The 21651-nt window shown below is 49.0% G+C and overlaps 2 protein-coding genes across 3 annotated transcripts; one reads left to right on the forward strand and one right to left on the reverse strand.

Annotated features, from left to right (window-relative positions):
* Window positions 1–7698: 7698 nt before the first annotated feature.
* Dusp18 (dual specificity phosphatase 18) lies at window positions 7699–13560 on the reverse strand. 2 transcript variants are annotated; one of them, XM_045132591.1, is made up of 2 exons: window positions 13364–13560; window positions 7699–10194 (listed from the first exon to the last, which is right to left on the reverse strand). In XM_045132591.1, the coding sequence occupies exon 2, from the start codon at window positions 10123–10125 to the stop codon at window positions 9559–9561; it is 567 nt and encodes a 188-aa protein (XP_044988526.1). In that variant the 5' UTR covers window positions 10126–10194; window positions 13364–13560; the 3' UTR covers window positions 7699–9558. The 2 variants fall into 2 exon arrangements, with proteins under 2 accessions (XP_044988526.1, XP_044988527.1); XM_045132592.1 differs by lacking the exon at window positions 13364–13560 and adding an exon at window positions 13211–13340.
* Window positions 13561–13768: 208 nt separating this feature from the next.
* C13H5orf52 (chromosome 13 C5orf52 homolog) lies at window positions 13769–19956 on the forward strand. Its single transcript, XM_045133136.1, has 3 exons — window positions 13769–14031; window positions 16494–16602; window positions 19678–19956. Exons 1-3 carry the CDS (start codon window positions 13769–13771, stop codon window positions 19864–19866), a joined length of 561 nt encoding a protein of 186 aa, XP_044989071.1. The 3' UTR covers window positions 19867–19956.
* Window positions 19957–21651: the final 1695 nt, after the last annotated feature.

Here is a 21651-nt window from a genome sequence, read left to right on the forward strand (position 1 = left end):
CCACCTTGAGACTAGAGTCAGCCTGGGCTAAAGTGAGACCCTGCCTTAAAAAACCCCCCAAAAAAGGGGGGGGAGGGAACATGGGATGTTGTTTATAATCATGAAAGTTAATAAAAATTTGGGAAAAAAAGACATCAGACCATTGAAACAACAGACCCCCCAAAATAAAAATTTCTTCAGAAATCTGCTGAAGGAAAAAAAAAAAGAGAGTGAGCGAGCTGGACAGGCATGGTGGTGCATACCTTCAATTTCAGCAGAGGTAGTAGTATCACCGTGAGTTCAAGGCCACTCTTGAGACTACAGAGTGAATCCAGGTCAGCCTGGGATAGAGCAAGACCCTACCTCAAAACAACAACAACCAAAAAAAGTGGTAATGGGCTGGCGAGATGGCTTAATGGTTAAGGCACTTGCCTGCAAAACCAAAGGACCTAGGTTCAATTTCTCAGGATCCACGTAACCCAGATGCACAAGGTGGCACATGCATCTGGAACTTGTTTGCAGTGGCTGGAGGCCCTGGTGTGCCCATTCTCTGTCTGTCTCTCTTTCAAATAAATAAATTAATTTTTTTTTCTTTTTTTCTTTTTTTCTTTTTTTCTAGGTAGGGTCTCACTCTGGTCCAGGCTGACCTGGAATTAACTCTGTAGTCTCAGGGTGGCCTTGAACTCATGGTGATCCTCCTACCTCTGCCTCCCGAGTGCTGGGATTAAAGGTGTGCGCCACCACGCCCGGCTCAATAAATTAATTTTTAAAATTAATTAATTTAATTTTTCAGGGAGGCCCATGAAGCCACCAAAACAGTACAGGGCATTGCCAATGCTTTTGGTTGATCCCCAGAAATAGGTGGTAAGACCCTGTTGCTGAAGATACCACGTGCTTCGGTTGCAGGACCCTGAGAAATGAAGCTGAGCTGAGCTGAGAGTCTCCCATCTGGTAGCTAGTAGCTAGAGCGCTATAAAATGCTGTGGAGGCTCCTGGAGAGACAAGTCATCACTGTTAGCCAGCAGTAGACTCAATGAGCTATGGGACTGACCAGCCAGGCAAGATGTGCCCATGGCGCAATAGTGCGATGGCTAGTACGGGAGTAACCCACTGCTCTCTGATTGGATTTGAGACCCGCTCCACCAAATTCTAGCCTGGTACTGAAAACCTACTCAGAAGCCTATGGCTTTGGAAGGTCATAGGCCCTGGGGTCGGGGAGCTACTCCAATTGTTTGGCTAAATAAATATGTTATGCCCATCAGATTGTTCTGTCAATTGTTTTTTTCTCGAGGTAGGGTCTCACTCTAGCTCAGGCTGACCTGGAATTCACTATGTAGTCTCTGGGTGGCCTTGAACCCATGGTAATCCTCCTACCTCTGCCTCCCCAGTGCTGGGATTAATGGCTTGTAAATATTTTTTATGTTTATGCCCATAGATTAGTGTTGCTCTCACTTTTGGTGAAAGAAGCTACTTTTTGCAGAGGGCGTTGACTTGCTAAGGAGACCCCAAAATTCACAGTGCTGAGAAGTTATCAACACTAAATGAGACATCTCTATCACACCCTCCAAGGTTCAGAGAACATTGCAGAAGGGATGTGAAGCTAAAAGACGGGGAAGAGGGCTGAATGGTGTCTTCTTGGAGGGCTGGAGAGATGGCTAAGGGCACTTTCTTGCAAAGTCTGCTGGCTCAGGTTCAATTCTTCAGTACCCACATAACGCCAGAGATGCACAATGTGGCACATGTGTTTGGATTTTACATTCAGAGACAGTATGCCCTGGTGTTCTCTCTCTCTTTCCACTCCCCCTCTCCTTCCTTTCCTCCATTTCTCCCTAATAATTTTTATTTTTATTTATTTGAGAGAGAGAGAGAGAATGGGCACACCAGGGCCTTTAGCCACTGTAAACGAACTCCAGATGCATACACCATCTTGCGCATCTGGCTTATATGGGCCCTGGGGAATCAAACCTGGGTCCTTTGGCTTTGCAGGTAACCACTAAGCCATTTCTCCAGCTCCCTAGTATTTTTTGTTATTATTTTTTTTAATGTAAAAAAGAGGAGCCGGGCGTGCTGATGCATGCCTTTAATCCCAGCATTTGGGAGGTACAGGTAGGAGGATCCCTGAGAGTTCGAGGCCATCCTGATACTACACAGTGAATTCCTTGTCAGCCTCAGCTAGAGTGAGACCCTACCTAAAAAAAAAAAAAAAGTAGAAGAGGGACCAGATGGAAAAAAGGGATGTGGTGGAAGAGGGATAGAGACAAAGGAAAGCAATGGGAGGGGACTATGATTAATGCATTACATACAGGCTGGACTGAAGAGATGGTTCAGTGATTAAGGGTGTTTGCTTGCAAAGCCTGAAGGTCATATTCTTCAGTATCTATATAAAGCCAGACACACAGTGTAACACATGCATCTGGAATTCATTTGCAGTGGAAAGAGGTTCTGGCATGCCCATTCCCTCTCTCTTATTACAAATAAATAAAAAAATATTATTGAAAAATAAATTATGGGGCTGGAGAGATGGCTTAGCGGTTAAGCGCTTGCCTGTGAAGCCTAAGGACCCCGGTTCGAGGCTCGGTTCCCCAGGTCCCACGTTAACCAGATGCACAAGGGGGCACACGCATCTGGAGTTCGTTTGCAGAGGCTGGAAGCCCTGGCACGCCCATTCTCTCTCTCTCTCTCTCCCTCTATCTGTCCTTCTCTCTGTGCCTGTCGCTCTCAAATAAATAAATAAATAAAATTTTAAAATAAATAAATAAATAAATTATTTACAGGAGTAAGAATGGTCAAATAAATAAATGCAGGCCAGTCTTGAAGAAACGAAACAATTTATAAGGATACTTGTTCTGCCCACCCAACTGTGCCCCCTGGGCAGACAGCTCTCCCTGAAGCTCAGTTTTCATATCTGTAGAATTGCAAGGTGAACTGATCCCTAGGGGAAGATTTGTAGCCCAGAGGGTAGGACCAGGGGCAAGGAAGGTGAGGAGGACAGTTACCAAGTGGCTCTGTCATTATCTGCGACTTGTCACCGCCCCCTCTGGTTTTCCAGCTCCATCTGGAAAACGGGTCCCTTTTGTGGGAGAATGGAGAGTTAGAGCAGCCTGGGGCCGGATGTAGGGAGGGATCATTGATCCCTTCATGTGGCCAGAATTCATAAAGGATCCCTGTGCCAGGCCTGTGAGATGTCAGCCTGAGGCCTGCTGAGTTGCAGGTAGTGAAGGCCTAGGACAGACAGCCACTGGGCTTCCTGGCCCCAGCCTCCACCCAGGCTCAGGCTGGCCTGAGAGGAGAGGAAGTGGGCCTGGCCGAGTCACTGATACCACCCTCCTTGTGACTCAGAGGAGCCACGAGCGCTGCCCCACCCTTCTGCAGCTTGCACAGCTCTGATTCCACTCAGGCAGGAAGGCAGGAAGAGATGGAGAGCCTAGCCGGGCATGGTGGCGCACGCCTTTCATCCCAGCACTAGGGAGGCAGAGGTAGGAGGATCTCCGTGAGTTCGAGGCCACCCTGAGACTACATAGTGAATTCCAGGTCAGCCTGAGCTAGAGTGAGACCCTACTTCGAAACCACCTCCCTGGGGGGGGGGGGGGACATCCACCAAAATAAACAAATAAAGGAAAACGAGGTGGAGAGCTTTCTTGGTCGCTCTTAGCCCTGCCCCCCCCACCTGCCCCTGCTGTGCCCTCACCCAGGATCCTGGCCTAGGGAAGCACTCCCTCCTCCCCCACCCTATCTTGGCTGTCAGGTCAAACCTTGGTGGTTGTGGGGACCAGTTTACACAACAGGATCTCAGTCCTGGGCCTTCCCACTCATAGCAGGAGCTCAGGCTGGCCTCTCCTGTCCCCACAGTGTCACTGGGAGTAAAGATCACAGGCATAGCCAGTAGGCAGAGTTTCATTTCAAGGTCGTTGTCGCTGAGATTCTCACTAGCTCTGCTGTCTTGGACAAGTGGCTTCATGTCTCTGAGGCTTTGACCTTTGTATCCAGTCTCTGCTGGAAAGCTTGGGATAGCAGATGTCACCTTCCCCAAGGGGAAGCTGTTCCTCCTCCCAACTGCTGTCCTGTACCATGCAAGGCCAAGTTTGAGGCCTCAGCTGATGGTGACCTGGGTTCCCTGAGTCTTTTCATGTGAGGCCACAGTCACACCCTGCTCTTAGAGCTAGACATTGGCTCTCTTCTTTATCAGACCCATCTGGCTCCAAGAAAATTCACCGCTGTGTCTCTGGCACTGGAATAGGGTGTGGGGAGGAATAGGTTAACATCAGGACCCTCAGTGATGACAACTATGGACCTAACCCTCCATATGCATAGTCCTTCTTATAGATGCACACATTTAATGCCTTACCACACTCCATGGCCTTAATTTTTGAAGTCTGAGGCACAATAGCAAGCTAGCACAGATTTCTTTTCCTTTAAATCTTTTTTGTTTTACTTTAGAGAGACAGGTTGGGGGTGGGGGAGGAAAAAGATGAGAGAATTGACACGCCAGGGCCTCAGCCCCTGCAATAGAGCTCCAGACCCTTGCGCCACCTAGTGGACATATGCAACCTTGTGTTTGCCTCACCTTTGGTGCACCTGGCTTACGTGGGATCTGGAGAGTTGAACATGGGTCCTTAGGCTTCACAAGCAAGCGCCTTAACTGCTAAGCCATCTCTCCAGCCCCCTTTCTTTAAATCTTTATCTTTTTTTTTTTTTTTTTGGCAGGGTCTCACTGTAGCCCAGACTAACCTAGAACTCATTCTGTAGCCCCAGGGTGGCCTCGAACTCACAGTGACCCTCCTACCTCTGCCTACTCAGTGCTGGGATTTAAAGGCATGTGCCACCATGCCCAGCACACAGATGTGTCTTTCACAATGTCACTGATTTGTCGTTACTCTAATCTTAGCAAGCTCAGCATTTGGTTTCTTTATTAAGTCAAGAACTACTGGGCTGGACCCAGGTTTGATTCCCCAGTACCCATATAAACAAGATGCACAAGGTGGTACATGTGTCTGGAGTTCGTTTGCAGTGACTGGAGGTCCTGGTGCACCCATTCTTTCTCTCAAATAAATAAATTAAAAAGAATAAAAAGAGAACTGGAATCTTTTCACTTCAAGCAAGCACTTTTCAGCTTCTTCTTGGGGTATCCAGACTGCTAAGTTCATTTTACCATTCTAGTGTTTTGGAGCTATTATTGATATAAAGGTTGCTTGAACATGGCAACCATGGTACCAAAGTCAATCAGATAACCAGAACCCAGCCACCTACTAATTAACTAAGGGATGGATAGCATATACCGTGAAGGTAAGCTGGTGGCCAGAACAATGATATTTGAGAATCGCACATGATTTAAAACATGGGGATTATTTACTTCTGGAACTTTCCATTTAGCATTTTCAGACTGTCATTTAACAGTCAATAACAGAAATCATGGAAAGTGGAATTGGCAAGTAGAGGGTGTTACTATGTTAGTGAAGGGCATCTCATCTGGGCTGAGTCCTGGCTCTGCATGCTGCACTGTGACCAGGAGAGGGGCCTTCCTGCTTGTGCCGCTGGGTATTAAATAGGGGCAGCATAAACCCTAAACCCATCTAACTTTGGCAAACTGCTCCGGAAGTGCTTGGCCAGGGTGCCCGCAACATATGAGTGCTCAGTTAGTATTAGTACAAGCTTCCCAGTTCCTGCTCAGGGATCCCTGGCTATTTTCCCACTCCAATTCTGTCTCCATTGGCACACTGACTGCCCCAGGGCATGCTCCTGCCTGTGCACAGCAGGGTGGCTATCCCAGCTTCCACCCCCGGCCACCCCCCCCCCCCCCCGCCTTGCCTTGTCTTGGAGGAAGCCAGGAAGCAGTGCCTATGCTGGGCATCCAGCCATTGTGGACTTCGAACAAAGCCCGGTCTCAGCCCCAGATGCCAGGGCGCCCCTCCCATCTTGCCCTGCCGGCCCTTGGGTTGTTATTCTAGGAGGCTAGGGCAAACAAGGACTCTTTTTTTTTGTTTGTTTCTTCCCCTCCTCCGGATCAAACCCGAGGTTCTTACGCATACGAGACAAGTGCCCTACCAATTGAGTTACACTCCTGCCCTACCAGGACTCTCTGCTCTTTTTCCTGCCTCCATATGACTTCAGGGATGTCGGGAAGTTTACCGTCGCACTATTGCACAGTTCCTGCTCAGCTGGCTTTGCTTCCTGGGAATACCACAAGTACTTGAGAGCCACTTCACAGAGGGCCACAGGACCGGCCTGCCTGCCTTCCTTCCCTCTCCTTTCTTCCTTTTCTTTTTTGAGGCAGGGTCTCACTAGCTCAGGCTGGCCTCAAACTCATGGAGATCTGACCTCAGCCTCCCAAGTACTGGAACTAAAGAGGTGCACCACCATGCACAGTCCCCCTTTTTTCCTAGGATTACAGATGTGTTATGATGTGGTGCTAGAGATTAAACCCAGGGTTTTGGCCATGTTAAGCAAACACTCTGCCAGCTGAGCTACATCTCCAGCCCTCACAGGAAGTTTTGAGCAAGAACAAGCCAGAATTTTCTTTCCTTATTTTTTTAAAGATTTATTTTATTTATTTATTAGAGACAGAGAGAGTGTGTGAGAATGGGCATACCAGGGTCTTTAGTCACTGCAAACAAAATCCAGACACATGTGCCACCATGGGCATTTGGCTTATGTGAGACCTGAAGAATTGAACCTGGGTCCTTTTGCTTTGCGGGCAATCATCTTAACTTCTAAGCCATCTCTCCAGCCCCAAGACAGAATTTCCAATGAACATTTCTTGAGAAAAAGAGCAGTTTTTTTTTTTTTAACATTCTAAAAGTCCATTATTTGGACTTATCTCCTGCACTAGGCATACATGTACCAGATTAAGAATCAAAGTCAGGGCTGGAGAGATGGCGTAGCGGTTAAGCGCTTGCCTGTGAAGCCTAAGGACCCCGGTTCGAGGCTCGATTCTCCAGGACCCACGTAGCCAGATGCACAAGGGGGTGCACTCGTCTGGAGTTTGTTTGCAGTGGCTGGAGGCCCTGGCGTGCCTATTCTCTCTTCCTCTCTCTATCTGCCTTTTTCTGTCTCTGCCTGTCACTCTCAAATAAATAAATAAAAATTTAAAAAAATGAAAAAGAAAAAGAATCAAAGTCAAAGGCTGGAGAGATTGCTTAGTGGTTAAGGCACTTGCCTGCAAAGCCACAGGACCCAGGTTTGATTCCCCAGGACCCACATAAGCCAGATGCACAAGATGGCACATGCGTGTGGAGTTCATTTGTGGCGGCCGAAGGCCCTGGCATGCACATCTGTAAGCCCAGTCCTCTGAAGGGAGGAGACTGAAGAATCACTGAGGCTGACTGACTGAAAACAGCAGCTCTGGGTTGAGTAAAAGATTCCATCTCAAGGAAACATGCAAATGAACAATGGGGGAAGGGCACCAGACATTCTCTTCTGCCCTCCATGTGCACGTGTGCCCCTGCATCTACACACACACATGCATATGTGAGGCCCTGGCCCTGGGTTCAATCCCCAGTACTGATGGGGGGGGGGGAAGGAAAGTATCAAAGCTACCCACACTGAAGTTTCACAGCACCAAACCCAAATGTTACTATCTGGGCTTCTGGAGTTCCTTTACAGTGGCTGGAGGCCCTGGTGTGCCCATTCATTCATTCATTCTCTCCGCCCACCACCCCTAGCTGTGGTGGCGCACGCCTTTAATCCCAGCACTCTGCAGGCAGAGGTAGGAGGAATGCTGTGAGTTTGAGGCCACCCTGAGACTATAGTGAATTCCAGGTCAGCTTGGGCTAGAGGTGAGACTCTGCCTCAAAAAACGAAAACCAAAACAAAATAAAACCAAAAAAAGCAAAAAAGCCCATCTTAAGCTAGATCCTGGCATCAAAGGCCTCTGAGCCTCCCGGAAATTCAGGACCTCCTAGAGCCTTGTGACATGTGCGCATGGATCCCAACAGTTGACCAGACTGGGCCAGTGGCTTTCGTGGTTGGCAATCTGAACAAGACTTTTTGGGAAAAGCTGGATGTGTATCCTTGCTTCAAGACTTCTAGGTCACATTTGCAGCAGTTCTGGAAAGACTTCCCAGTATGGATTCCTTAAAAAATATTTTATTTATTTGAGACAGAGAGAAGGAGAGAACTGGCAAGCCAGGGTCTCCAGACACTGCAAATGAACTTCACATACATGCACCACATTGCACATCTGGCTTCACATGGTACTGGGGAATCCAACCTGGGTCCTTAGGCTTTGTTGGCAAGCACCTGAACGGCTAAGCCATCTTCCCAGTCCAGTATAGGCTTATTTTGACATAAGATTTAAGCCCACTGCAGTTGTAAATAAAGGGCTGTACACAGATGGGAGAAATGCCTTTATCAAGGTGGCTGATAGTCAGGGACCATTTCAAACTTCACCACTGTGACTGGATTCCACTGTCTTCTGCATGAGTCTGCTCTAGAAAACAGGAGTTGGGCCAATGTGGCAGAAGAGGGAGTCCCTAGAACATTGCTTAAAGGCCACTTTTTTGTTATTGTTGCTTGTTTTTTTGAGGTAGGGTCTCACACTAGCCCAGGCTGACCTGGAATTCACTATGTATTCTCAGGGTGGCCTTGAACTCATGGCGATCCTTCTACCTCTACCTCCCAAGTGCTGGGAATAAAGGCATGCTGGGAATAAAGGCTTGTGCCACCACGCCCAGCTGAAGGCCACTTTAATAGGCTGGCACTTACATGCGAAGTATGAGGGAGCCCAGATGCTTAAGGCTCTGACTTTTATTTATTTATTTTTTGTTTTTGTTTTTCTGAAGTAGGGTCTCACACTAGCTCAGGCTGACCTGGAATTCACTATGTAGTCTCAGGGTGGCCTTGAACTCATGGCAATCCTCTTACCTCTACATCCCAAGTGCTAGGATTAAAAGCGTGTGCCATCATGCCCAGCTAAGGCTCTGGCTCTGAAGGAACAAGGTGAAACGTAGACTTATCCCTGGACTGACCATCTAGGGGAGGGACACAGGATTCCAAGCCAGCCACATGCACTGGGCACTGGTCTCTGACCTGGGCATCACCTGCCTCACCCTAGTGCCACAGCCTACTATTCACAGAAAACTTTCCTTCACCATGTTACAATTAGTGAGTTTAATTTGTAAAGATATAGATTACAAGGCATTGCCTGTTGTTTTGGTTTTTGGAGACAGGATCTTACCGTGTAACTCAGGTTGGCCTCAAATTTGCCTTGCGATCCTCCTGCCTCAGTTTCCGAGTTGCAGGGGTCACAGGCATGCACCACCACACCCAGCTGCATCGCAAGGTTAAAAGTGCTAGCAACCTTCTCGTCTTGACCTGGGCCAGGCACGCACGCCTTTAATTGTAGCACTCGGGAGGCAGAGGTAGGAGGATTGCCGTGAGTTCCAGGCCACCCTGAGACTACATAGTGAATTCCAGGTCAGCCTGAGCTAAGATGAGACCCTGCCTGGGGGGGGGGAGGGGCGGAGAGCATCATCTGGTGTGTTTCTGCTTCAACCAAACAGAATGTCCAAGTTTAGACCTTGGGATGGGACTGACAACAGATCTGTACTGCTGACCCCACCACAGGTGCTGCTGGGCTCAGGCTTACAGTGGAATCATCAAATGGACCTCCTTCTCATAGATGTCAGGGATCAGGCCCACCGGGGAGCTGACCATGTGCACTGTATTCTTGCCAAACAGCTGGAACTCATAGTGGATGAGCTGCTTCCAGAACCCACTGTTGGGCCGGATGATGGGCCGGCACGACTTGGTCCACGCATGGGCCTCTAGCAAGGACATGGCATGGTACTTCATGAGGTAGGCGAGGCACAGGGCAGCTGAGCGGCTCACGCCAGCGGCACAGTGCAGCAGCGTGCGGCCCTGCTTCATCTCCACTGAATGGATGTGGTCGGCAATGGGGTCAAAGTAGTCACAGAGCTGTGAGGTGGGCGCGTCAGTCACAGGCACCTGCACGTACTGGATGTCCTCGTGGAAGGTGCTCACTGCCTCTGCAGAGACGTTGATGACCGTGCTGATCTGGTTGCTGGTCAGCAGGAGCTTGTCACTGGCAGCCACGCCACTGCTGATGTACAGACTCTTGGTGATCCGAGACAGGCCACTGACCGAGGGCTGCCGGGACGGAACTGGGAACGTGCACTGGGGTGCTGTCATCAGGTGAGGGGTCGGCAGCTGTTGATGTGTTAAACTGGCATCTTTCTGCTACTCTGTGGCCGCTGGACACTGCAGAGGGGAAGAGCAGCATAGAGGTTAAGGGCCCAAGAGACTTCCAGGACACAAATGGATGAGCCTATGAGATCTGTCAATCAAGCCTCTGACCAACATGGCAGAATTACTCATTAATTATACAGATACCCAAGCTCTGCCCCCAAACACACCAAGTCAGATTATCAGGTAAGAAGCATGAATCTGTGTTGTAGCTCACTTTCCGGGTAGTCTACTGTGCACTGCCCTATAGGATAAAAGACAAGTCTCTAGCCTGGCACTCACAGCTTTTCTTGAGTCCCCCAGGTCCCCATCTCGTTTGGTAGGTGGGCTTGCATTTCTCAGCTGTGCCCTGGCTTCATTCTCTATTTAGGATCATACACTTTCCTTCTCCCCTGTCTTCCTTCCAGTTCCTCGAAGTGCGAACCACTTGGGTTAGTCTCCCTCCACAGCCTTGACTGATGCCCAAAGCGTGAGACCTGGACCTGGATTTTGAGCTTACTATAGAGAAGTCATGGCGGTGGGGCTGCATAGGAGCTGGGAAGGGCCTACCTCCTCTGCGCTCCACAGAGCATCTCTTTCAATAGACAGGATGTGGCAACAAGAAACTACTGTCAAATGACAAATCCCTCATCACCAAACATACTTTCTCTCTCTCTCTTTCTTTTTGTTTTGGTTTTTTTGAGGGGGCGTTTCACACTAGCCCAGGCTGACCTGGAACTTACTATGTAGTCTCAGGGTGGCCTCAAACTCATGGACATCCTCCTACCTCTGCCTCATGAGTGCTGGGATTAAAGGTGTACGCCAGCATGCCGGCCACCAAACATACTTTCTACCTTGCCTCGAAAGAGGACCGAGTGGCCGCATGCAACCTGGACAGGGTCAGGCTCCTCTGTCTCCTAAGAAGCCTCAGACTCTTGGCTTAGTAATAAACAAAGCTACAAAAATTGTGCCTTCTCTAGATGTGGTGAGGCACACCTACCTGTAACCCCAACCCAGGTGGTGGAGACAGGAGGATCACGAGCTTGAGGGCAGCCTGGGCTACCTAGTTAGACCCTGCCTGAAACAAATCAAAACTCAATTAAATACCTGTTGTTGTTTTTTTTTAAACCACATTTTCTTAAATCTCACTGAAACAGGGCATTTGGGTTTAGATCACAGCTCTGAGGGCCAAATGGGAGTCTTCAGCAGGCACAGACAAACTTTTGTTTTCCTAATAGAGTGGGCAGTGGCCATGGTTGGGACGACAGAGCTCGACATTACGACTATCTGACCTCTCCAGCCTGCGAGCTGTACCTGTCCTGAAGCACTGCAGCTACAGGAGCCAGAAACAAAAAAAAAAAAGAGCCTTCCAGCTCTTCTCTTGGCTCAGAACGCCCTCTCCTGTAAGCCCAGCGGCTCCTCATGTGTCCCTTCAGCAGAGGACTGTGCAAGCCCCAGAGCTCTGGACCTAGCTCCACAGTCACGTCCTCCTGGGCACCCTTCAGGGAGCACAGCTCTTCCCCATGCCTCGGATCCACGTTTCTTAGTCTCATGTGCTCTCCTTCCTAAGTGACTCAAGACTGTTGGATAAATGTCTGCTTCCCTAGGACACTGTGGGAACATTAGGGACACAACGGGCAGGTCTGGGAAGAAGTTCTCGCCTGTTTCTCAAGGGATGGGGAGGATCCTAAACTGCTAGAGAGGGAGGCCACAGCTTGCACAGGCCCAGCCTATCTGCCAATGCTCCAGAGTCAAGGGCATTATGCTCAGCCCAGGAAAGGCAGATGGAACTGGTTTATTCCAAAGGCTGTAAGAGAGACAAGAAAAATGTCCCCCCTCTAACCCGGGTGGAAGCCTGGTTGAGGACAGTCAGAAGAAACTGAAGAGATATAGAAAGCCTGAGTAAAGCCGGGTGTGGTGGCGCACGCCTTTAATCCCAGAACTCGGGAGGCAGAGGTAGAAGGAGCGCCATGAGTTTGAGGCCACCCTGAGACTAACTGTAAATTCCAGATCAGCCTGAGCTAGAGTGAGACCCTACCTCAAAAAAATAAACTAAAATTGGGAGGTAGAGGTAGGAGGATTGCTGTGAGCTTGAGTCCACCCTGAGACTACATAGGGAATTTCAGGTCAGTCTGGGCTACAGTGAGACCCCACCTCAAAAAATCTCTCTCTCTATGTATATATATACATATTTATGTGTATGTATGTATGTATGCATGCATACACACACACACACACACACACACACACACACACACACACACACAAATGCCTTTTGAAAGATCAAGATGATGGCGATAACAGCTAAATTTCCTAAACAGGCCAACAGGACTGTCACAATGAAATGCCCAGTCTTAATCCTTTCACAATACAAGGCGATCTAAAGGTAAGTAATTAGTTATTTTACTGTTCGGCTTCCTTGTTCCCATTTTGAAATGGCCAATCTTTTTTGTTTCTGCTTTCTTCAGCCCCTTTCTGTCCATAAATCTTTCCTGCTTTGCTCGCAGGACTACTTCTGTCTTATAGAATGAAGCTGTCGTGCAATTTGAGAATGGAAAACAGAGGCAAATAAGATTGTAAAGTGTTGTAATTCTGTCCTTTGACGATGGAGGTAAATGTGCCTACCTTAAAAAGATAAGATTAAACGAGATAATTCAGATAAGGGCCTTGGGAGAGTTTGTTTAGTTATCAGGAAAGCTAAAAGGCAAAGGAGTGAAGGGTAAACTTATTTATTCCAGGCCCGGAGTTATGGAGATGGCTCAGCGGTTAACGGGGCTTGCTTGCAAAGCCTGACGACCGTAGTTCCATTCCCCACCTCAAGGCAGATGCACACAGTGGGGCAAGCGTCTGGTGTTCGTTTGCAGGGATTGGAGGCCCTGGCGTTACCATTCTCTCTTTCTCAAACAAACAAACAAACAAACAAACAAACAAATAACTAAATAAATAAATGTGGGGTGGAGCCTAGCAAGTTTCCTGGGGCGTTGGCACTGGAATACGCTACTATTATTTTTTCTTTTTTTCCAGGTAGGGTCTCGCTCCAGCCCAGGCTGACCTGGAATTCACTGTGTAGTCTCAGGCTGGCCTCGAACTCACGGCGATCCTTCCCACGTCTGCCTCCCCAGTGCTGGGATTAAAGGCGTGCGCCACCACGCCCGGCACTGGAGTACGCTTCCCACCTCGGTGACCACACCGCGGACCGTCTCACCTCTCTCCGGCTGTGCTGGGGGTGGTCTTTCCGGAAACAGCTGCGCCACCCAGCCGCCGGCGAGGGCCTCAGGGGGACAGAAGCCCCGTGAGGATGCTGGCTGCTCAAGGCCGGCGCCCAGATCCCCGTCGCCTCGCCCAGCGATCACGCCAGGCCTGGGCGGAACTCTGCAAAGTCCTCTCGGCTCATCCTAGCCGGCCAGTCCCGTCTCCACGGCAACGCGCCTAGTCGCTTCACGGCGGCTGCGGAAGGACAATCTTAATCGCGTCCGCGCCCGACCCGCTGCAGCGCGCCCCCCTGGGCCACGCCCCTCACGCCGTCTCCCAGACGACGCGCCGGGCCTGGGTGTCTCGGGCGGTAGACGACGGTTGGCTCAGTCCGCTTCGGCGCGCGCTGAGCTCCATCATGTCGCTGAAGCCCGACTCCTTCTCCGACTCCATCACTAGCTTGGACATGAGTAGCATGCCGTGTAGGCCTTCGGTGAAATGGGACCTAGGCTTGCCCGTGGATTTCGAGGCCGCGACCAAGGCGGCCACCGGTTCGGGCATCCTCTCGGACCTGGATTTCCGGCGCGGTCGGCTGGACAGCCGGCCGGACCTGGGCCACGGGGTCCAGCCGCAGGTCTCCTTCCTGAGACCCCAAAGCTACAGGCCTGTCGGGCTCTTCAGGTGCGACCAAGTGGGTCCCGGATCCCGGACCCCGGGAGGCTCCTGATGCCCACTCCCAGCTCTCCCCGGATTGCACGGAAGTCTGGCTTTTGTTTTGTTTTGTTTTTCGAAGTAGGTTTCTCGCATTAACGCTGACCTGGAATTCACTATGTAGTCTCAGGCTGGCCTCGAACTCATGGCGATACTCCTGCCTCTGCCTCCTGGAGTGCTGGGATCAAAGGCGTGTGCCACCACGCCCGGCTTGGATTATTTGTTTGTTTGTTTCCTTCACAGACCTTGACCCTCCCCCGCCCCAGCTCTTTTCCATCCTCATATCTTAGGAACCCCACGAGCCCGGACCTTGGGAAGAACCCACATTCCCATCTCTAACCCACTTCGTTCTGAATCAGTCGAGGCTTGTGTGTCCCTCCCCCCCCCCCCCACACCCAAGCTTGGCCATCGCCTAGCCTCGGGAGTACTTTGGGATAACACCTGGTAAGGCCCAGGTCTTCTGAGACGTACACCTATTTGACAGCCCCTGGGCCCTGCTTCTCTGTTTCCTAGTAGCCCCAGAAAACCCTGCTTGTCTGTCCCCCAATATCCATGAAGCATTCATTTTTAACACTCATTTCTCAACCAACGCGATTCCTCCCACTCCCTCCAGAGGGCTTGCCATGGAAAAGCGGTTTGGCAGGTGGTATGGGGCGCAGGCCTTTCATCCCAGTACTTGGGAGACGGAGATAGGAGGATGGAGGTCACTCAGACTTCAGAGTGAATTCCAGGTCAGCCTGGGCTAGAATAAAACCCTACCTTGAAAAACCAAAACAAACAAAACCAAAAAAACTTCCCCTAGACATTTGTTATTAACTAACTCAGTGTCTGTCCCAACCCACTCCTTCCTTCTTTCCCTCTCTCCTTCCTTCCCTCTCTTTTTAAACTTTTTTTTATTGACAGCTTCCATAATTACAGACAATAAACCATGATAATCCCCTCCCCCGTTTTCCCCTTCATAAATTCACTCTCCATCATATCCCCTCCCTCTCTCAATTAGTCTCTCTTTTATTTTGATGTCATCATCTTTTCTCCTAGCATGATGGTCTTGTGTAGGTAGTGCCAGGCACTGTGAGGTCATGGATATCCAGGCCATTTTGTGTCTGGAAGAGTGCATTGTAAGGAGTCCTACCCTTTCTTTGGCTCTTACAATTCTTTCCACCACCTCTTCCGCAATGGACCCTGAGCCTTGATGTGACAGAGATGTTTCAGGGGTAAGCACTGCTCTGTCACTTCTCAGCACCATGGTGGCCTCTGAGTCATCCCAGAGGTCACTGCCATCTGAAAAGAGAAGCTTCTCTAACTAAAAGTGAGGGAGGGTAGCATTACTGTACGAGTATGAACATTAAAAGAAGTGCTTACAGGGTAGTTTGGTGAGCATACTACATGCATTTAGCCAGACACCAGCAGACGTTACACCCCTAGGACTCATGACCTCCCCCGTCATAGGTTTTCAGTATCAGGGATGTGTTCCCTCCTGTGGAGCGGGCCTCCAGTCCAATTAGAGAGTGGTTGGTTTCCCCCATAACAGACCCGCTCTCCCTTTTTTTTTTTCTTTTTATTCTTGTGGTGGTGGTGGTGGTGGGGTGTCTCCCTTTTTTGAGACAGGGCCATGTAGCCCAGGCTAGTCTTGAGCTCTCCATCTTCCTGCCTCAGCTTCCCGAATGCTGGGGTTACAGGTATATGCTGCAGACGTCTGCCTATTCATTTTCTTCCTTTGTTTTCCGCCCCTCCCCCTGCTGTGCCGCCACTTCCCAGTTCCCCTTCGATCAGAGCTTTGAAGCCCCTCCCCTCCATTTTTTTAAAAATTATTTATTTATTTATTTGAGAGCGACAGACACAGAGAGAAAGACAGATAGAGGGAGAGAGAGAATGGGCGCGCCAGGGCTTCCAGCCTCTGCAAACGAACTCCAGACGCGTGCGCCCCCTTGTGCATCTGGCTAACGTGGGACCTGGGGAACCGAGCCTTGAACCGGGGTCCTTAGGCTTCACAGGCAAGCACTTAACCGCTAAGCCATCTCTCCAGCCCTCCCCTCCATTTTTTACTTACCTACTTCAAAGATTTCCACCTTCTGTTTCATTCTGTGTGTTCTGATTCCCTGTTGACACTTCTCTCGTGAACTGTTCTGGGCCCTTCTAGAGCCTTCCTACTATGGCTTTTCCTTTTGGTATTTATTAAATAGCCCTTCAGTGCACCTTGTCTACAATACAAAACTTATAGTAACTCCTTTGAAAATTAAGAACAGAAAGAAAGAAAGAAAGAAAGAAAGAAAGAAAGAAAGAAAGAAAGAAAGAAAGAAAGAAAGAAAGAAAGAAAGAAACTGTGCTTGTCCTAAGAAACCTAGAGAGGACTCAAGCATTCTCTCAGGACCCCCTCAAGTCAGGTCCTGACGCTGGCCAGCTCTAACCTGTACTTCCCCTTCCCACTCCAGCCTGGTTAATTCCAACGAAGTAACAATGAGGAAACTTTTACCCAAGAGCCACTTATCTCGTGTGATTATTCGGGACAATCTCAGTGCACAACGACTTTATGAGATGGAGGTAAAGTACCCACACACTTTGCCAATTTGAGACTGTTAGTGGCTTAACCATTTCACACTCCCTGTACCCTGGGGTGGAAGCGGGGATCACAAATCCTGGAGGTAACAGGCCATCAAGTTCTCCATCAAGTTCTAAGGAATACTCTGCTTTTACAGAGGAGGCAGATACATGGGGTTAGTGACTTGTCCCAAAGTGTCTCACTATTGTCTGTAGACTGAGTTGGGGAGAAAGAGTCTGCACCTCTGACTCTTGAGCTAGATTTCCCACCAAGCATTCCATCTCCCATTCAAAATTTTAGGTCCTAAAGCTTAACTTGGCTCAATGATAGCTGGGCAGTTTTTTTCCTTTGTAGGTTACCCCTATTTTTCAGGGGAGAGTGAGGTTCTTCTTCCTTTTTTTTTTTTTTTTTTTGTGTGTGTGTATGAATAAGTAAGGTTTGACCTGCTATGAAAAAGCCCATTACTCTCCAGAGGCCATGATTGAGTGATTAAATGTGTCTTTAGGGCCTGCTTGGGACAAGCACTGTTAAACATTAGGAAGAGACAAATGAATAGGATAAACTAAAGAATCCCCTTTTTATTTTATTTTTTTTCATTTTTTCAAGGTAGGGTCTCACTGTAGCCCAAGCTGACTTGGAATTCACTGTGTATTCTCAGGGTGGCCTCGAACTCACAGTGATTCTCCTACCTCTGCCTCCTGAGTGGTGGGATTAAAAGCGTGCACCACCACGCCAGGCTAAGAATCCCTTTTTTAAGGCACAGTGGGTAGCCCAGAGCTGCTACCCACTCTGGACTGTTGCACCTCTCTTTATTTCTCACGGTCTGATGTGGATGGGTTCAGGGGATCAACACAAGTGAAGTAGGGTCGAGATATAGCTCACAGTGCTTCTGGGTCTTGATCCTCAGCACAGCATAAACCTGGTGTGGTGACGCTTGCAGTAGGGAAGCAGAGGCGGGTGGATTATACATGAGTTCAAGGCCAGCCTGGTCTACATTGAGAGTTCCAGGTTATCAGGGCTACACTGGAAGACCCTTTCTCAAAAAAAAAAAAAAAATGTTGGGCTGGAGATATGGCTTAGCGGTGAAGCGCAAGGACCCCGGTTCGAGGCTTGATTCCCCAGGACCCACATTAGCCAGATGCACAAGGAGGCGCACAAGTTTGGAGTTCGTATGCAGTGGCTGGAGGCCCTGGCACGCCCATTCTCTCTGTCTCTCTGTCTCTCTCTCTCTTGTCACTCTCAAATAAATAAAAATGAACCAAAAGAACATGTGGGAGAATCTTTAGAGATGGAGCCAGATCCTCTTGAGTCATCACAAAAACCAAAAGCAGGGCCTGGATGTGTTGCACGTCAGTGGTAATATGTGCAAGGCCTTGAGTTCCATCAAACACACCACACCCAAAACAAAAGTGAAGCTGGGGCCTGGGCATTTCTCCTCTGTTCAATTCCTGTGGCATGATTGAGTTAAAATAGGTTGGAGTTGGAGATGGGCAGGCCAGTTTTGTGTGACCTTGAGTGAATCACACTTTTTTTTTTTTTTTTTTGGTTCCTTGAGGTAGGGTTTCACTCTAGTGCAGGCTGACCTGGAATTCACTATGTTGGCTCAGGATGGCCTTGAACTTGTGGTGATCCTCCTACCTCTGCCTCCCAAGTGCTGTGATTAAAGGCATACCCCACCATGCCCGGCTCCAGAATCACAGTTTTTTATTTGTAAAATAGGGTCCTTTAAAAAAATGTTCATTTATTTGGGGGAGAGAGAGAGTAGACACACCAGGGCCTCTAGCCGCTGCAAACTCACTCCACATGCATGCACCACCCTGCACATCTGGCTTATGTGGGTCCTCGGTGAATTGAACCTGGGTTCCTTGACTTTGCAGGCAAGTGCCTAAACCACTAAACCATATCATTCATATATGTATGTGTGTGTGTGTATGTAAGTATGTATATGTGTGTGTGTGTGTATGTGTGTGTGTGTGTGTGTGTGTGTGTGTATATATATATATAATTTTTTTTCCTATGGTTGGGTCTCACTCTAGCCCAGACTGACCTGAAACTCACTCTGTAATCCCAGGCTTACCTTGAACTCACAGCAGTTCTCCTACATCTGCCTCCTGAGTTCTGGTATTAAAGGCCTGCACCACCACGCTCTGCTAGGCGCTTTTACAGAGGCTTTCTCTCTAGCTTAGAAATTATTCAGGCATGTGTCCTTACTTTCCGACTGCATCACCTGCGAACACCTGTGCCTGGTGTCTGTTCCATCTCCTCCTGTAGCTAGTTCATAGGAGCAAGCAACTGAGTGAGCAAGGCAAAGGCTGGGCCTTCCAGGCCACGCTGTCTTGTTGGAGACGGTGGATAATCTAGAATCTGTGATACGTGATGGTCACGGCAATATGTGGGGAGCAGCATGATGGACAGGGGCAGAGTGGTAGATGGAAGGAGAGAGAAATAAGATGTGCCTCCTCACCACTGCAGCCTCCGTTTCTTTCTTATTTTATTGATTTTAAGTTTTTTAAAAAATATTTATTTATTTGAGAGAGGGGAGAGAATGATTGCACCAGGGCTTCCAGCCTCTGCAAACGAACTCCAGAGTCATGCACCACCTTGTGCATCTGTCTTACATGGGTACTGGGGAATTGAACCTGGGTCCTTAGGCTTTGCAGGCAAGCACCTTAACCACTAAGCCATCTCTCCAGCCCTGATTTTAAGTTTTTATTTACTTATTTTATGGCAACAGGGGTTGAATCTGTGTCTTCACACATGCCAGGCAAGTGCTCTACCACTGAATTAGCGCCCTGTAAGCCCTGCTTCCCTCTGCTTGGTCTTCTGATTGTTAAGGTCAAAGTCAGACTCCTTTGTTGCAGGCTATCAGAGGGCACCATAGTGATTTATCTAGCTTAATGCTCACTTTTTACAAATAGGAAACTGAGGCTTCCCATGAGCCACGCTATTTATGGAATGAGATTGGGTCCAACAGGCACATTTCTCTCTCCCCTCAAACCAGCAGTTTCTGGTGCTTCTTGATGCAAAGTGGCTTCTTTATCCTAAATTCACCTCCCTTTTATTTATTTTTTTGTAAGGTCAGGGCTGCAGATAAGACCAAGAAAAAAATGAGCCACTTATATGACCATCTGATAAACAAGTTTATGAACGACCAGCGGAAAAAGTTGGGGCGCTGGAGACGGGAATCCTTGAACATCCAGGACTATTTGGATGCCAATCGGATGTACTTGTTAAATCTCTCTCACCTGAAGAGCCAACCACCCTAGCGACTGCAGAAAGGTGGGCTCTAGGGACACAAAAACGCTGGTCAGAGCAGCGCAAGCCTACGCCACTGTAGAAGAATAAAGCAGTGGACAGCGGAGCACAAAAACCTTCAGCAGTTCTAGTATTTCTTGCTTCCCCTCATCCCTTCTGTTCTCATGAAAAAAGGTCCCAACACCCACTGATGCTTCAGGGAACGAGGCTGAAACAAGCCACAAACTCTGTGGTTTGTGCAAACATGGAAACTTCTGCGTCCACGTTATTTTCTCCTCTTTGTTTCAGCCTCTCTCCTCCCCCGCCTTCCCTCTGCTTCCTTCTCCTCTTCTTTTTCTTCCTTCCCTTACACCAACCTCTGCTTCCTGGTGCTGGGGATTGGACCCAGGCCTTCCACATGCTCTGCCACTGAGCACCCCCAGCCCCAGTGCCCCATTGCTACCAGGTGTGCTGGGACAATGAAGTGGCTGGGAAGGATTCAGTCATGCCACAGCAGCATTCCAGTGGTAAGATCCAAGTGGGGTTTTCCTGCCGCCTACCCATCCCTGGGCCACTGTTTCATCCTCTGAAAGAGTCAGGTAGCACTGCCAGGGACTGGCAGGATGTCAAGCACTTGGCCAAGGACCCATCATTTCCAGTGGCTGTCATCTTGATGGCTCCCCTTGGCCCCCACTCCCTATTCCACTGGCCACCCTGATTGCACTCTCGTAGCTCCCGCTGGTACGCGCTCTTGTGGATCCTCAGGCTCTCACAAAGCAGTCTTTCAAGGTGTAGCAATACCATTTCTTGCAAAGCATTTTCTGACTTCCTCCTGTCTCTTGTCTGTCTGTCCTTTCCCATAACCTGCTTAGGTCCATTTCCTGCTAAACTTGGGTTCCTGTGGTAGCTGTTTGGTTATTTGTCCTAGAAGCCCTTATTAGATTGTTACACCCTGAGAGCAGGAAGCAAGGATCCTCTAAAATTGGGTGCAGGCCTCTTTTCTCCTTTGATTCTCCTTCAGTCAGCCCCAGTATCATGAGTGGCCCATGCATGACCATGTTCATATCGGCACCAAGTGTTAAGTTGCTCTTGTCTTTTTGCACATTGTCTCTAATCAGGTTATGGCACTGACGTATCTTTAAACACAGTGCCTAGGAAATGGAGTAGTCAGTGCTGTTTTCACTGACTCTTACTCCTCTCATAGGACTCAGGGCATCAGGATCACACAAAGGAAGAGCCTGGCACATGGGCTCCCCCTCCCCAAGGTAGTGCCTCCCTCTAGCCCTAGCTGACCTGGAAATTCACTATGTAGTCACAGGCTGGCCCAAACTCATGATGGTCCTCCTATCTCTGCCTCCTGAGTGCTGGGATTAAAGGTGTGCGCATCTCCACCCAGCTGGCACGTAGTTTTTATTTTTTTCGAGGTAGGGTCTCAGTCTAGCTCAGGCTGACCTCGAGTTCACTCTGTAGTCTCAGGGTGGCCTTGAACTTACAGTGATCCTACCTCTGCCTCCCGAGTGCTGGGATTAAAAGTGTGTGCCACCATGCACGGCTTGGTACATAGTTTTTAATTTAGCCAAGTCTCTTCATTTTTTAAAAATAGTTTTAGACAGAGAGAAGGGGTGCACCAGGACTTCCAGCTGCTGCCAACAAACTCCAGATGCATGTGCCACTTTTTGTATCTGACTTTATGTGGGTACTGGGTAATTGAACCTGGGTCCTTAGGCTTTGTAGGCAAGTACCTTAACTGTTTAGCCATTTCTCCAGTCCTCCCCTTATTTTTTTCCAGGTAGGGTCTCACTGTAGCCCAGGCTGAC

Source organism: Jaculus jaculus, chromosome 13 (assembly GCF_020740685.1).
Source record: "Jaculus jaculus isolate mJacJac1 chromosome 13, mJacJac1.mat.Y.cur, whole genome shotgun sequence".
Classification (NCBI taxonomy): domain Eukaryota; kingdom Metazoa; phylum Chordata; class Mammalia; order Rodentia; family Dipodidae; genus Jaculus; species Jaculus jaculus.

Excerpts from the sequence above, each read along its gene's own strand:
- Dusp18 (XM_045132591.1), bottom strand. The coding sequence starts at position 10,125 with ATGACAGCACCCCAGTGCACGTTCCCAGTTCCGTCCCGGCAGCCCTCG.
- C13H5orf52 (XM_045133136.1), top strand. The coding sequence starts at position 13,769 with ATGTCGCTGAAGCCCGACTCCTTCTCCGACTCCATCACTAGCTTGGAC. Across the intron at positions 14,032-16,493 it reads AGGCCTGTCGGGCTCTTCAG|CCTGGTTAATTCCAACGAAG; the intron begins GTGCGACCAAGT and ends TTCCCACTCCAG. Across the intron at positions 16,603-19,677 it reads AACGACTTTATGAGATGGAG|GTCAGGGCTGCAGATAAGAC; the intron begins GTAAAGTACCCA and ends TTTTTTTGTAAG.